At 41.3% G+C, this 17,487-nt stretch overlaps 1 protein-coding gene across 3 annotated transcripts; it reads right to left on the bottom strand.

Moving 5' to 3' along the window:
* Positions 1 to 506: 506 nt before the first annotated feature.
* Positions 507 to 8,810, bottom strand: LOC113176239 (immunity-related GTPase family M protein-like). Of its 3 annotated transcripts, none has more exons than XM_026380686.2 (3): positions 8,547 to 8,810; positions 4,738 to 4,977; positions 507 to 3,387 (listed from the first exon to the last, which is right to left on the bottom strand). In XM_026380686.2, the coding sequence occupies exon 3, from the start codon at positions 3,364 to 3,366 to the stop codon at positions 2,167 to 2,169; it is 1,200 nt and encodes a 399-aa protein (XP_026236471.2). In that variant the 5' UTR covers positions 3,367 to 3,387; positions 4,738 to 4,977; positions 8,547 to 8,810; the 3' UTR covers positions 507 to 2,166. The 3 variants fall into 3 exon arrangements, with proteins under 3 accessions (XP_026236471.2, XP_026236470.2, XP_026236472.2); XM_026380685.2 differs by having other exon boundaries at positions 4,392 to 4,977; XM_026380687.2 differs by lacking the exon at positions 4,738 to 4,977.
* Positions 8,811 to 17,487: the final 8,677 nt, after the last annotated feature.

Genomic DNA, 17,487 nt, shown 5'->3' on the forward strand with positions numbered 1-17,487 from the left:
GCATGTCTGCACCAGAGAAAGTGGTGGTAATGAAAATAGTTTCTGCCTTCAGTACTTTCAGAATGTATGAAAAATATTTAGAATGAAATCACTCAAACTGCCTTCTGCATGAGAATAACATATATCTTTTAAAAAGATCATCCTGAGACTTGTTAATTAAAAAGGAAGTTGAGAGAAAGGCAGGCTGAGGAGACATGAATACTGAGATGAAGCCTGTTTCCATCACTTCTCTCCACTTCATTGTGCCAACTAACAATGGACTCTGAACTCACTGAGGGATGTTAGTCTATTGTACCTTTTTTATAAATTTCTTTTTAGTTATAGAGGGACACATCTTTATTTTGTTTATTTATTTTTATTTGGTCCTGAAAATCGAACCCAGTGTCTCACATGTGCGATGCAAGCACTCTGCCACTGAGCTAAAACTCCAGCCCCCATTTGTCACAGTGGTCAAAAGGTGTGACTTATGTAGTCCAAGGGGGAGAAATAAAGAATGTCCACGCACTTCTGCCCTAGTAAATGCTTTATTCACTCAAATCACTCAATACAATTTTTATTCTATAGGTTCTTAATCAAGACAATGATAATTCTTAATGCTAGGCACTGCAATAGACATCATCAATTCACAGCTAACAATTCTAGATTAATTCTAAGCACTGCAAACACACTTAATCATGACAGGATAATGACAGACATTCCCTCTGCATGCCAAGTTCAAGTGTCAGATTAAAAGTCTCAAGCCTTAGGCTTTAAGTCCAGCAGATGCACACTCACCCAGGTCAGGAACAAAGGCAGACTTCTCCTGGGGTGGAACTGACAGCCAGCTAAGGAGAGGGTCTAGGGAGAAGTTGTGGCTCTCACCAGAGTCAATATCTGGCTGTAGAGTTTGAGAGTGGTGAGGAAAATGCAGAGGATCAGCAAATGAAGAAAAGTGTTGGGATGTCAGTCCAGGTCCTTATCAGGCTCTCAGTGTGAGAGCATTATTGTCAGCTGGCTGAATATCTGTTCACTTGCTCTATTATTTATACTAAATTTGGGGGCTTTTGACCCCTTATCTACTGCCACTGAATCTCTCTCTCAGTGACATCATTTACCCTGGGGTTAAAACATCTCATCTGGTGGTCCCCATCCTGATCTTTTCACCTTTCTCTCTTATTCAGCGCTTTTCCCTCTTATTGGGCAAAGACAGCCTGCCAGAGGCTTCACTTGAGTTTATCAGGGTGGGGAGAAATGACTTGTTTGTGCCTAAGAGCCATACTGGAGGGCTCCATTAGGCATGTCTGGTGAGACTACAGGTTTCAAACTGGAGTTTTTAAAATGGAGTTGCTTAGGCTCAGGCCTAAGGCCATCCTCATACCATTGTACCTTTATAGTTTGCTGTGAGTACCACATAACTCAATTTGTCTCATCTCATTCATATTATAACTTAGGACTACATGTTTACCTCCAAAAATTCTGTGTCAGAAAAGTTTATTCCATCTCAACATCTCTTAAATATTTCACCTATACTTAAAATTTCCATGTTTGACTCATTGAATTAAAGTGTTTCTCAAATTGAGTTGTTAATTTTATACAAAATATGAAAAATTTCTTCTGATGCCAGCATCCTGATCTTGCTTGAGTTTCTTTTTCATTAACACATGTAAGACTAGTCTGGTTGCTTCCACACAACCTAGAATGTGATTTCATTTCCATTGCTACATAGCCCTGAACATCAAGTATGCAGTTTCTCTATTTCCCCTGAAAATACATATACTTTTTACATTCTGGGGAGTTTCCGGTAGAATGTTTACTCCACAATTTTCACTCATTAACTTTAAGGCTTTAGTGGAAAAACAGATTAATTTAGATCTATATCACCATTAACAATTACTATCAAAATTTTTATATACTGAACCCAGGAAACTTCATTAATGATTTCAACAATACTTGTTCCTCAAAAGAAGAATATATTAGGATTAGAGAAAGGAAGATAAGTGATTTTCTTAACTCCTTTCAAAGAATTATAAACCTTAAAGGAAATAGAAAGTGTTCAGTTGAATCTCTTGATTCCTAGTGGAAATAACTTGATTCTCTTAGTGGAGAGAGATCAAACTGAGAATGGTATCCTGAAGCAAGTTAATTCTACCTAAGAATGAGCCAGCTAGACTATTCCCAAAATTGATATCAGGTGGAGAGCATACATTCTTTCAGAATCTTCATCAGGATGTTCTTGGTGTCCTGAGCAACTAACTCAAGGATGCGCCTATGTCTCATGAATCTGAAGTGGTGGATGACAGGATTACCTAAGAATGGTATATATCTAAAAAGTGTTAGGAATGCCCTCATGATTAAGCAAGTCATGAATTTCATTTTCCAGTCACCTCCACAGAGAGTGTGCAAATCCTGGGACTTCATGATGGTCATGTACTCAAAAGCCCATGTCCCCATACTATGAGCCACCTGCTGAAGTGATGCATCATCCACACCAAAGAGCAATCGGTAGGCTTCCAGACACTCCCCCAAGTCATCAGCATCCCTGATGCCAAGAATATCCTCCACATGCTCTGTGGATAATCTCCCCTTCAAGGAGTTCACTTTATCATTAATGATCTTCTCACAAATGTGGGAAAGCATGACTAAGGGACCATGGCACCTGATGTTAGAGAGGTCTATTTTCAATGTATTCCTAAGCTTTGGGAAGTCATGCAATAAAGGGTCAAGGTTAGATACAAGGAATATGGGGGGTTCCCACACACCCTCCTTCTGAAGATTTTCCTTGATATTCTCTTGGATATTCTGCAATATCTTTTCATTTAAGAGAGCACTTGTGCTGAAATCCCTGTCCAGCTTAGTCCAGACAACATAGAACCTCTTTCCCATCCCCTCAATGGCTTTGGCAAGCTTTACATGATTCATGCTGAACTGCTCAGATGCAATGATGATAACGAGGTCATATTGGCTGAATTGCATCTCATTCAGATAGTTCTCCAGACTTTGAGCAGTAGTCCCCAAGCCAGGCAGGTCCCACAGCACCACATTGGGAAAGTGGAAAGAAGAATAGCTTCCTCTTGTCTGGGTGGTTGTCACCACCCCTATGGGAGCGGAGGCCTTCTCCTCATGTCCCAGGACTCGCAATGCATTGATGAAGGATGACATACCATTGCCTGACTCCCCAGTCACAGCAATGTGTACTTGGTTTCTGGACACTGTCTCTACAGTCCTCCTGAACACAGAGACCACTTCCAACAGCTTTCCTTCTTTCAAGGACTTCTCAATATTTCTGCTCATCTCTTCAGTTAAAATGTTCCAGCCTGTATGGTATGACACAACAGAAGTGAAGGATGTAGACAATGGAGTGTAACAGGACATGGGGGCTTTTGCCATATTTGTGAGTAGTGGAGCCACCTGCAGAAATAGAATAGAGGGAGTTAGACACAGTGTGACACAGGAATCAAGAGAGTTCACATCTCATTCCCAGGGTTTCAGATATACAACAAAAGAGATAGCAAAGAATTTCAATTACAAACAGAGCAAGCAAAGTATACATTAAGGAAATTTACACATTCTTAGGGATTATGGAGTTCCTAAGATTGCTTGGGGCTTATGTGTCAATGGTTAGCCCCAAATCAGGACTGTGACCCAATGAACTTGAGCAGCAGAATGTCAGGCAAGTCATTGAGGTGGGAGCACACATTCTTATTCTGCCCCATTTTGTGGGAAGAGACTGGAAATGCCGGTAAGACCAGCTTTCCATAGTGAGTAATTCACTGATAAAGATGTGCTAGTCCTCCCTGGGGTTATCTTTTTTCATCAAGAACAGTTCAATTATTGTTAATAATCCTATTAAAAGTGATTTTTTTCTTTTTCTGGCAGTATTGTGTTTCTTAAAAAACTGAGATAATGTTCACCAATAACTACAGCTTCAACAGACAAGTCAGAACAACTTTATGAATAATCTACTGATTTTAAGTCAGCACTTAAATTTTTATATTTCTATGTATAACTGTTGATAGTGTTATTCATATACATATTCAAGACATTATATGAACATGTTTCTCTTATTAGCTTAATTCTTGCAATGAGATTGAAAGCATTTGTGGAACAGGATTATAAAGACAATTAGTTGGAATTATCCAGTGGATTCGACTCAAGATTATAACACATAGACTTTTCTTGGCTGATGGACTTTCATAATCCTACATTTATCTGTGATTGCTATGGTACTTTTCTTAAAAGTACTTAATCACCTCTTTGTGCATGAATATGAAATTTTTGAAATTCAAGACCATTTCTTTAGCTGCAGAGTTGCTTTTTTGTGTCTCATAGAATCTTCCTGACCTATAAGGTGCTCCCTAGCTGGCCCACCAGTGGGGTCCCCTGAAGCTTCTGAGGTCCTATATGGTACTCACAACTGGTGTAGTCAGGTTTCTGTCCCAGAAGGCCTGCTATTCTTTCAGTAGGATAAATTTCATAACATGAACACAAGTAGGTTTCATGGTGCTGTATCTTGCTCTTCACAACTTTCCTGAAGATACCACTGTCCTTGCTCTTCTCCTGGGGTAGTCCCTACCTGCAGCACAACAATACTCTCCATATTCTTCTAGTTGCTGATTTTCCAGCTCCAAGGTCTACATGCACCTTCCCCATGGATGAAATAATCTGAGAATCCCTTGAGGATCAGCTCAGATCTTTGCAACATAGACAAGTTCCTAAAATCCCAGTTTTCTGCCTTGTGTTTTGAGGAAATCATGCTACCTGCTCTCAGGATTCATGTGAATATTTCATAGCAGGATCCACAGTATGTTAGAGTCCTCTTGGTGAAGGCTCTTTGGTTGTCTTATACTCTCTGATAAAGACTTCCTCTGGTTCTTTTTTCTCCCTCCAACTTTAATCGCACAGTATGAAAGCGATATATTTGTGAATCTGTCAGTGCGGAGTCTTTTTCATGCCTTGTCTCATTTAATCTTCCTCAAATCCTAATCTTCAACCTTGACTCTGTTTGAAGAAACAGAGAATTATAAATAAATAACAAATCTTGAATTACATAGAAGGTGTGTGATGGATTCAAAAATTGAACTTCTGAATGTGATTCTATTTTTCTGTCTGGCAAAGATAATCATATTTAATAGAAATCTAGCTCCCTGAGGTAATGATTATTGATGCTGAGGTACTTCCCTTGAGGTCACTGATTTGGTTATAACAATTGCATTTGCAACTACTTGAATTCACCTTTAACAATGTTGGGAGAGAATAGAAATTAGCTTCTGTCTCTTCCTATCATACCATCATTGATATATAATTGTAAAGGAAATTCCAACAGTGTACCCACTAATTGGAGCCTATTCTAGGAGGTTTAGGAGAGGGAGGTACCTAATGAAATAATCAGAGAGATACTAGGTGTCCATTACAGACCTCACCACAGTCATGAACCCAGGGAAAAAATATTCTGTGTGAGTTCCAGGTTGTGTGCAAGGAATTTTCTGTCCCTGGATCAGGCTCTGTAGATCTTAGATTAGGGATCTTAGAAAGTCTTAATATTAATGTTAGGGATCCTTTGGGGCTAGTAATCCAGAAAGGATGGAAAGAAATGAGCATCCCCTGAATCATTCCCCCTGATTGGTCTACAAATGATCAAACCTTATATATGGATCTATATCACTTTGAATTCTCTCCTGATAGATCAAGTGAAAGAACCTGGTATGTCAACTTGCTTGAAAGTAGGTGTCTTTCCCACCATGTGATGTCTTCTACCTCATTGAGACTGCAGAGACTCCCCACCAACAAGAAGTGGCACACCAGATGTGGCTATCTGATCTTGAATTTCCCAGACTACAGAACAGTGAGACAACTAAATCTCTTTTCCTTATAAATTGCCCAATCTCAGATATTCTCCATTGGAGCAATAGAAAATGGACTAAGACAGGTAATGGACCACATCCCTGAATAGGCTTTGCATTTTTAAATGACTGGGGAAAAAATCAAAAGAAGAACAATATTTTGTGACAAATTTAAAATATGTGAAATTCAGACTTCAGTGTCCATCAGTAAAACTGGGGATACAATCATTCCCATTTGCTTACACGTAGTCTCTGGCTGCTTTTGTGGTACAGCAGCAGAGGATCTAGAGAATTCCTAAAAAAAATCCCTACCAAGTAGGGGAAGAAGATTTCAAGAGGCATTAATGAGACAGAACAAAAGAACAACCTTTACACACAGATATATGCTCAGGATTCGGGACTCATCAGAGGTCAGGGAATGACACAGAGCAAAATCTGCTTCCAGAAACCAGAGTGGGGCTTTCTTTATTCAGACTCTGCCTTCATCAACTGAAAAATGTCTTTTTAGAGGACATTAATACTTAGGGAAATGAAGAGTAGATCATCTCCTCCATATAGTATTTTCTACCTTGAAAGTCACCACACCTCTTCCCAAGACCTAAGAGATAGAAGCCCAAGAGAGTGAATATAGTTCTTAAATCCTGATTGAGTGGGTTCTGTTTTCCCACAATAAAATAATAATGATAAATTGGAATTGAAAAAAAGAAGATTTGGGAAGTATCCGTTCATGCTTATTATCATACTAATACATTCTTGTCACTTCCAATAAAATAATTCCTCTAGATTATTTACCCAATGCCTCTGGTACCTACTAGGTATTTGATCCATTTCTATCTAATGAAAAGAAATATATTTTATAAATCTCTCATTACTAATTGACAGGACAATTAATTCTCCTTCTTTAAATCTGTCAGCTGAAGAACTAAAGCCTGTTCCCCACACACCTCTGGCAATTGCTCTCCTACGGGGAGGGGCTGAGACAAGGTATTGACCTGTATAACAAGAATGGGGGAAGTAGGCATTACTCCTACACTTTTTGAGAATATTTATGTAACCAAATCTTACTTAAGTCAGGCCCTTCCAACCTGTCTCCTCAACTGAGCACTTACTTCTGGGCTCTGTGAGAAAAGGTATCTATGACCCTATAGCTCTGGACCCAACATCCAGATTATTTGCCCTCAATGCCTGATTCCCTGGTCCATTGCCCTGCACCCTGATGCTGGTCACAACTGTATAGTAGACCCAGATGAGATCAAGTACCAAGGGCCTTTGTAAAAAGTGCTCTGCTGAGGTCCATGTATCAAAGAGACCAGGGAAAGACCTGGATAACTCTGGGTGAGGTTGCAGGATCCTCCAGGGAGAGTCAGTATTGAGGGTTAGTATGGGACAGCTTTAAGACTCTGGGGCTCACAGTGCTGAAAATTGGCATTTGCAGAAAGTCTATCAGAGTATACTCTCGTAGCCCCTATACTCCCTTCCTCGATGGCCCATCCCAAATTATACCTCTGACCTAAGGAAGGGGAGCAGACTATTCTGGCTTCCAAAGGGAGCCCAACAAGGAGGTTAAATTAGAGGAAAAACAGCTAGGCTTAAAAAGAAGAACAAAACCCTGTGAGTAGCATCTTTAAAGTCTTCTGACTTAAATCCACTGTAAGAGATGCATTTCACATGATAATCGGGCACACATGTTCAATCACAGGCAAAGACCTAAATGAAGATCAAGTCACATGATTTCCTTTTTTTTTAATCTTTAGTCTATTCTATTATATTCCGTTGAATGGTATTTTATTGAATTCTATTCCACTACTTTAATGTTGGTGCGACCCACAAAATACATTTTATGACTTAATTGAAAAAAATAAAGAAAGAAGGCTTTTTGTGGATTTCCTATGCAGGGTTCTATGTAGTTTAAGCTTCTTTCAACTACCCTGAGCCCTTATCAAAGGGAATCCAAGATATGTGGACTGGACTAGAATGGATCTGAAGCACCAAATAGTTTTTAAACATAGATCCTATATGGGTCCAAACCCTTGTTTTATTGTTTATTTCATCATCATCAGGAAAGACTAAGGAAATATCAATGTGCTAATTTATTCCAGAAAAGGGTGGCAAACCTCTCCAGGATCAATGGGTGCAGTACTATACCTAGAATGCTCTAGGAAAAGTCTATCAGGAATGAGTTGGAGCCCAGCAACAGAGCTAGTTTCTCCATGAAGATAAAATATTTGAATTGAGTCAGGCAAAAAGGTCACTCTGATACATCATGCTCAAAATTCAACCTCAGATACTAATTCCCTGAATGATCCAGGTAAGGAAAACATAGGATGTCATAATTTCAGGCTCTGTCAGATATTGCCTGTGGCCAATTCAGATCCTGGGAGTCTGACCTCACAGGGAACATTTCCAGCTTAGGCTCTAGAAAATGTGGAGGGCATATCCCATCTTCTTCCTAAAAAAAATTGGTCCATATCAGAAGAACAAAAACAGTAGGAGTATGTAGGTAAGAGAGAAGCATATTACTTCCACACTGGATGTTTTGGAAGCACAAAAAAATATATATTAGAGTGCTATGTAGCACCTGAAGGATGTCAGAGAGGAGCTATGAACACACCCTGAGTGTAGTAAGCCTGATTTGAAACTCTCTTGCTCTGATGTAAAGGATCCACCTTTAATGTCATTCTATGAGTAGAGTTATTAGCAAGCTGCACTTAGGAGACATTCTCTTACCTGCTTCAGAGAGGTGGCTGTGAGGAGATGTCAGAAGTTCTCCTGGGATATCGCTGCCTCCCTGGGGAAAGGTTGCTGTCCTCAGACAGAGGCAATTGCCAGTCCCAGGTGGCTCCAGAAGGCAGAAGTCACTTGTGGAGAGCTGAATTCTTCTGAGGAAGAACCAATAGAGAAGGAGAGGAGAGGAGCTAAAAAGGAGAGTTCAGTCTTCCTGGGTTTTCTCTCTTCACTTCACAGTAGAGTTATTGTGCTGCCCCTGCTCACTGCTCGGCTGTTTGTAGATTTCAGTCTGGCTGCCTGCCTCAGCTCCACAGGGAGGGGAACATTGATGGGGTGAGGTTTCAGTTTCTATTCCTGTAAATAACTGATTTTCAGGATACAACCATTCAGTTTCCACTTTTGCCTTCCAGTAGGAGTAGAAACCATTCAATTCTAGCCTGAATCCAAGTCCAGGATGTCTTAGCTCTGCCCAGGGGCTATGAAAGTTTAGCCCAGGATGCAGACATTCTGGGCCTAGACTTTCTTTCTCACCTCCTGGAGCCCATGTCCTCTGAGATGTTGACATCTGGACAATGTGTGGTCAGGCCCTTTGGATAGCTGCAGGCACTAACCACAAAGTTCCTCCTAGTGGTTGTTGTCCCTGACTAGCTTCATTTGCTCCCTCCCATACCACTCAACTCAGGGGCATAATCGCTCTCTACAATGGAGCTCCCCTGATCATCCCACAGGTCAAGGCATTTGTCCACTCCAGAATACCTGGCTGTTAATTTGTGATTCTTTTTGGCCTCTGACTTCTCACAGTTCAGGAAAGACTCTCTATAACCAGCTTACACTCTTCCACTCCATATAATTGATTGTCACTTTCCTGGCTAATGTCTACTTTAAGAGGGGCAGGCCTGACCACTAATAGGTCTGACCATGGGGATGAATGCTGATAATTAACATGACTGGGAAAATGCCATGATTACCAGAGCAAGATAGGGTAGCAGGATAAAGTATGAAACTCTGATCATTGTCCATGGACCAAAGGTGGTCTGATTACCACCTAACTGTCCCTGAACCTTCTGTTCCATCCACAGGGTTCATCCTACCTAGCTTCTGGGATAACTGCATTCCTGAGTGCCCCACATTTCATACACGTTATTCTTGCTGTTGGGAGAGTCCTTCCCATGGCTGCAACTCCTAAGCCTCCTCTCTAGCACCACATATTGATAAGACCTCCATGACCAAGATACACTGTCCACAGGACCCTGTCTTCCACCCTCTGGGTGCCCCATCCATCCTCCTTCCTGCTCAGTGCAGCTACCTGAATGCTCAGCCCAGCACATTAGTAGTTTCCCTATTGCTTGGAATCTGCACTAGGTACCAGGCTCTGAAATTCCCCCATCATCAGGTTCAAATGACACTGAGGTTTTGAACTTGTGCTAGACTGAATGAGTCACCAGAAAGGATGAGAAGGTAGAGGCCTGAGTCCCCAGTGGGGGCATGAATGGACATCTGATCCTAGACAGGCCTTTGACTTCTCAGTGGATTTCATCTCCTTATTCTAATGTAGAATCAATAGGAAAGTATATGGTCAGGCAAGGGACCACAGGGCTGGAGTTATGTGACAGTAACAAGGTGGAGACTGAGTCTGTTTTCTGAGCTTTGGGGAAAGATTGCAAATGTGGATAATGAGTTATGAACACTGATGTGGCTAAGGGGTTTTAAAATTGGCTTTGCCATCCTTGATTCGACCTGTGAGTAAAAAACTGCCAACTAGCAGCACACTGCAAGAAGATGTTTATCTGGACATGGGTCTTCCTCAGTAAGATGAACTCAATCAAAACAGAGTCAGGTTGCTCCACAATTTTCAGAATATTGCAGGAGGAGATTAAGCAGCATCTAGGTTTGATCTATCTCTATCCCTCAGGGCCCAAATGGGAAGACTGTGAAAATCCCTTGTCTCTTTTATATGAAGAGCATTTACCACACAGTAACCATCAGAAAGACTGTAATCATCCCACCTGAGTGTGTCTTTTCCTGCCTTTTGTAGTTTCCTTCCCCTCTGACACCTATAACCTATAATATATGACTTTGTAGCTAAAATGAGGGCTGGGAGCTCACTCTAGTCCCTGCTGTAGGTGTGTCAGTGGGAGTAGGTTGTGAGCCAAGGAAGGGGTGGGGAAGATTCCAATTTCCTAAGAGTCTGGAGTTCTTTATTAGATGCATTGAATTTCTGAGTGGGATTAGAGACTGGATATCTTGAGCATAGTATAGAAGATCTGAAAACTCTGGAATATTTCCACCAGGTATAGAAGACAGTATTCTAGCAAAGGTCAATGCAGAGTTGGAAGAGAAGGACAATGTTGCATCCTGCTGGTCCAGGCACTTCTCCAGTTCTCTTCATTGATCCCCTAATACCTACTGGCAAATTCTTCCTCCAAACCTGGTGAAGAGCATGAAGAATAGAGAGAAGATCTCAGCTAGTCCTGTGCTCACTGTGGAGGAAGTCAGACCACAGGGGCTGAGCACAAACAGAAAAAGCAGGCTCACACAGACATTGCACAAACACTGTATCTTGGCACAGGGGCCTTAGAACAATTTCTGCCTACTGAAAGCTCCTGCACATTCTGAATGTTTGCATGATACGACTCTCTGGTCTCTGGAAGCCCACTTCCTGCCCCATTTTTTTCCACATATTCCTGTATCTCTGAATCATCTGTTCAGCAACAAGTAGTATGAGCCCCTAGAGGCCACAGTACCTTTCACTCTCTGATTCCTGGGAAAAAATGAGGTTTTGAAAAAAGAAAAAAGTGAATCTGTTTTCTGAAATTTGAGGCGGAGACTGCAAAGGTTAATAATAAGCTATGCAACCCTGTGTGGCTGAGAGATTTTGAAACCAGTGTCACTACTATTGATTTTTCCTTTCATGAGGAAATGAAAATGGCAGTAGTAGAGATGTTCCAATAAAATGCAATCATTTTATTGTGATAATAAGAGCTGGATATGGGTCTTCTTAGGTAAAGGAACTCAGTCAAAAAGGTCTAGGTGGTTCCATGATGTGCACACAATGAGAAGCGGGAATGAAGCCTACAGGTCTGGGCTGTGCCTGTCCCTCATACCCCAGTAGGGACATCTATGTGAACCCACATAGTCCATGTATATGAACAAAATTCACCACACAGCAGCCTCAGCAGGATCATATCTGCCACCTGAGTGTGTCCCTTCCTGCCTACTTCTCCCTACCATCTTCAAAATGGAGATGATTTGTGCATGAAAGAGGAGAGAAACAGATATGTGTCCCTTTAGCAGATATCCCAGTGGGAGAAGGGACTGAGCTGGGGTAGTGGGGGGATTTTAATTACATAGGAGTCTAGGGTTTATTAGACAGATTAGGGGGACCAAGGAATAGAAGTCCCGAGTTTGGCACAGAAGCACTGGCTGAAGAAGTATGTTATTTCCACCAAAGAGTGGAGGAGGTCTCCTATCAAAGGGAAATGCCAGGATGTTGGGGGAAAAGCAATTATGTTACTTTCAGAGAGTCCAGAGAAGTTTCCAATTCCCTTCCTTGTCTCCCTCCAAACTGGGTGAAGAGAAGCAGAAATGGAGAGTAAAGTTAGGCCAGTCCCACGCTCACTGTGGAGGGGACAGAACCCAGGGGCTGTGCAATGTGAGAAAAAGCAGGCTCACAGCCACTGCCCTGCACTGCCCAGACTTGAGCAATGACTCTCTAGTCGCTGGAAGCCCCAGTCCTGCTCCCATGGTTTCTGCCCCCTCTTCTCTCTCTGACTCACATGTTCAATGACAAGTAGTGTGAGCCCCCCTAGTGGCCAACATGCCTTTTGCTTTCACATTCCTGGAAATCAATGAGTTTTGGAGAAGAGGAAGAAATTGGAGTTGCTTTCACATTCTTGTCTTAGCTATTAATGGAAGCCTTGAACAAAAGCCAGGGAACTCTCTTCTCTTCAAAACAAAATAATTCATCTTCTAAGACGTCAGCTTCCCTGTGAGGCCTGAGGAGAGCTGCTGTCAACTTCTTGCAAATTTCAGTCCCTGCCTTATGAGACTAACAGGGCAGTTTCTGTGTCCTGCTCTCTGTGTGCTGTCTACATGAGCAAAGAGGCCCAGGTCCTAGAGCAGGCACAGGAAGGTAAGAGAGGAGAGTTCAACAACCTTGCTTCTCAGTGACCACAGCATTCACACTCAGGGTTTTGGGTCATTCAGAGGCCACTGACTCAAGTGACCTCAGACTCAATACTCATCTTCCCCCTGGAATAAGTGGAGATCTCACCCTTGAAATGATTTAGAATGGGCACTACAGGGTCTCTTTGTGGATTGAGGATCAGGTAAAATTGTCTGGAGGCAGGATGGGACTAATGAATGGACACAGAATGCAGATGCAAAAGATACTCAGACCACTCATGGCCTATCCTTGAAGATGCCATTTTCCTAGAAGCTCTAGCAGGGATAGTCTGGTATTTGACATTTTGGATAGCACCAGAACTATGGATTACCTGCAGATCCTTATGTAATAAGAAGGTATGAATGTGGGTCATTTGCCCATGAAGAAATGCTGGGAGCTAAGTCACTCAAAGTCTATGACACTCACCTCCTCTTTTTCTCATAACTAATCAGGGCTTCAAGCTCCCTTCCCTCAGCAGAGTAGGAAAAGATCAGGCATGAATACTAGTCATCCACACAGTGGCAGATTTGGGCTTCTCATCTTTGCTTTGTGCTCTATTGTCATGGGTACTGAGCAGAACTGACTATCTTCAGGTATGTGAGAGTCACACTGGGAGATACTTGAAGGAGCCAGAATCCTCAGAGGCCCATGTTGGCCTCCTCGTGTTGATGAACACATCTCACCTCATACCTGCCTGTTTCCCCCCAAAGAATTTTGTTTTCTTTTCTTCTATTCTTTCCTATTGCTTGATTAGTTATGAGGAGCCTGTATTTATTTTGCTTTTCATGAGATAAACCAAAAAGTACAGTACATACTTACTCAGAAGATCATGGCATCCTGGAGGTGATGGAGGGCTAAAACCTGCAGGGGTGCTCAGGAGAGAAGAAATGGTCACCGTGGCCTTTACACTCCAAGAAGGCATGCTTCACAGGATTTGGGAAGTACTTGTCAGAGGTCAGCCTCTATGATCCCTGATTTTCATAGATATTAAGAGCTCCCTCCACATCTCTGCTTGAATGTCCCCATTCCAACTCACCAGTGTTCCCTGCATCACTTGCACACTAAGATTGGCCTCCTCCCTGTTAATAGGTGTGTCCAGCTGCCCTGAGGGCATCTCCACAGGAACCAACTTCAGCAGATGCCTGTACCAGCTGACCACTTTCACTCTCATGTGCCACATCCTGTGCTTCACTATCACCTCCCCACCACCAGACCCTAATCCTGACCATCCTCCTTGATGCCTTATACTGTCTCTCTTCCATCTCCAAACTCTGAGACCTCATTACTCCTGATGTCCATGGAGCCCACTAAGCCTTCTACAAATCTCAACATATGGTCTCTCTTGTTTCTCCTAATAGCACCTGTTCTCCTAATGCTTGATCTCTCCAATTACCTGGGAAACTGCTGGTGGCAGGACCCAGGTTCTGGCAAACCTACACCTCAGAAGGATAATCACCATGGGCTCTGGGGGCATTTCTTTCATTAATGAGAAAAGTTTCTCTTATTAATTCCTTCATTTTATTTAAATGATTAGGGTAATATTGGGCACAAGCTTTTGTAACTTGCCATGAATTCTGAAAACTAACTACTACTAAATTCCTTATATCTTTCATGAAACTCCATCTCTGAGTTCTCCAAATTTTTGAATCCAGATGGAGCTCCCTCCACATCTCTGCTTGAATGTCCCCATAATTTATAAAATAAAATATCAATCACAGCTTACATGCAAATTTCAGAGACATATGTTTTCCATCTATGATTCTAATTGTTCTCAATGAATAATCAGGACATGGGATGGCCAGAAAGTGATGTAGGTGGCTGTGGAAGTAGCTCAGAATCTAAACTGAGAACAGGTTTTTTTCTGGCCTTGTTACTGCCTGTTTGTCATGTGAACTAGCAGAGAATCACTGTCCTTTACAGAATAGGGGGGATAAAGATTAGGATTTATAAGATTTAATTTCTACCTGTAGGGAATTCAGCATACTTCAGGCTGCAGTCACTCGAGCCTAGTCCACTCTCTCTCCACATACCCAGGCAACACACACAGATCCACAAAACCCATCCAGAGTTAAAATGAACTTTAGTTCATTTTAACTCATGGATATGTTTTAAAAGAAACCACAAATATATGGAAAAAATGTTCCCCATCCTTAGCCATCAGAGAAATGCAAATAAAAACTATATTGAGGGGTTGGGAATATGGCTCATTGGTAAAGTGCTTCCCTAGTGTGTATGAGGCCCTGGTTTCAATCCCCAGCAACCCCCCCTGGAAAAAAAAAACACAATATTGAGGTCTCATTCTAGTTAGACTTCCAGTCATCAGAAAACTAAATGCTGGTGAGAACATGAGCATAATGAAGCAAATATACACTGTTGGTGGGACTGCAAATTAGTACAACAGCTATGAAATCAAAATGGAAGTTCTTCAAATTACTAGGAATGGAATCACCTTGTAACCCAACTATTCCACTCCTTGGTAAAAATGAAAGAATCAAAATTAGCATACTATAGCAATACATGCATACCAATATTTATGACAGTGCAATTCACAATAGCCAAGTTATGAAACCATCCTAAGTGACCATCAATATGCTATATTTACACAATGGAGTTCTATTCAGCTATAATAAGAATAAAATTATGTCATTTGCTGGTAAATGGATAGAACTGGAGAACATCAGGCTAAATGAAATAAGCCAGACTCAGAAAGCCAGGATCCAGTGTTTTCTCTCACATGAAGAAGCTAGAGAGAAAAAAGTAAAAAATTTAAAAAGGAGGTCTCTCAAAAATAGAAGGGGGGTCAATAGGGTAGAGACTGGGAACTAAGAGGGAGAGAGGAAGAGAGGGAAGTGAGAAGAACTGGGGACTGAAGCCGACCAAATTATACTATCTGCAAGTATGAATATGTCACAAATGAATCCCATTTTTATGTATAGTATAATGCATGAATCTAAAAAATACAAATGAGACCAATAGAGCAGAGAATGGCTAAGAAAGGGAGTTAGAATTGGAGGGAAAAAGAAAATTCTGAGAAATGAAATTGATCAAGTTATGTTTTGTGCAGTTATGACTATATCACAATGAATCTCATTATTATGTCTAATTATAATACACCAATAAAAAATACATTGAAAACAAGTGACCTTCAATTTCCCCTGGCATTTCTTGTGGTTTATTTTCTGCACATTGCTGGACTGATGGAAATAACCAATAATCACTGTCAGAGAATGACCACTGTCTTTGATACATTTCCCTGCTAGGTGCAGTCACAGAGGGCTAAAATCATACCAGAACCTGCTTCAATCTTAAGGTTTTTCTCTACTTAGTACTCATCACATTATAGGAAGAAGAAAAAAATTAAATTACTGGAAAATGCACATCATGACTGTTGCTCATTTTACCTTCCCTCGTATTGCAGCATCCTGTGATAAGTGACTGTGTCTTTATGAGTCTTTCCCTTGCATGTTCAACAATTATCTTCAGACACAGTTGTGATCACTAATTATTTATTGAAGCATTTTACTGTCCCAGAAAATTAGAGGATTCATATACATCTTCCCTTGGCATTAGATGTAGAGGCCTATGTATAGCCAACCATAATGGTCTTAATCATCTGCCATACATGAACACACACCTCACATGTAGACACACACAGGTGTACAACACACTTACATGCATACATGCATGCAGATACAGATGATTTTACCTTCTGTTGGCCCAGGATGATAATTCATCCACCATTTGCTTTGTAACTAAGGAAAGGGCCTGGTCTCCCCGTCAAAGACAATGGAAGTGTTTTACCTCTGAATCCAGAAGATTGGTTTCTCACAGATATTGTTCTTATATGTACCCACCTTACTCACAACTCATTTCTCCCTCTGGAGGCCCTGAGGCAAAGGCCTTGCCTGGTCTCCCACTATCTCAGGGATAAAGGTGGCTACAGTCCTTTCTGCCCTCCCTATCCCAAAAGCAGGTACAGAGGTAATTTATTATTATTACCACAGAGTCAAGAATTGGGGCTCCAATTAACTTCAAACAAACCAGCACATTCCAATTCGTCAGCATCTAGATTTTATATTTTAAACACCACAAAGTAACAAAGGAGACCACAGTCAGGGTCCAGGAAGGATTCACCTGTCCAGCATCTACTTACCCTCCTGGTTGTGTCCTGAGATTGGATAATGACTACAGAAATCTGTGCTGCAAAAACAGGTGAGGCCATCCTAGCATTCTGATCTCATCTTGAAGGATCTGGTCCTTCCTCTGAATGATTCATGGAATAATTTAGTCAAAATGAAGCAGTCTTTTGGTTAAAAAATAATAAATATTCATTTAGACTGGTGACCAGGATTGTTCAGGGTATTAGAAGAGACACTGTGGATTGGTTTAGAGGCCACAAATTCATTCTCCTTCTGAGCCCTCCATTCCCTCAAAAAAGCATCTGTGTAATTTTAGAGATCACACTAATCTCCATGAATACCATTCCCCTTTTGTACATGTCATATTGAAAGGGGAAATGGTCTCAGAATAATTTAGTCAGAATGAAGTAGTTTTTGGTTAAAAGTAATAAAGTTCCATTTGTCTAAGTTGCAGGTAATCAGAATTGTTCAGGGCAGCTAGAAGAGATATGGTCAGTGGATTAGGATGAGGTCAGAGACACATCTGCTTTCTGAAGCATCCTCCCAGGAAATGTCTGTTTAATCTGAGTATAATTCAGAAATCATATTGCCCTTCAGGAGTACTTATAGCAAGTCATATCAAAGCCCTAAGGATAGT

The sequence above is a fragment of the Urocitellus parryii genome, chromosome 1 (genome assembly GCF_045843805.1).
Source record: "Urocitellus parryii isolate mUroPar1 chromosome 1, mUroPar1.hap1, whole genome shotgun sequence".
NCBI lineage: Eukaryota > Metazoa > Chordata > Mammalia > Rodentia > Sciuridae > Urocitellus > Urocitellus parryii.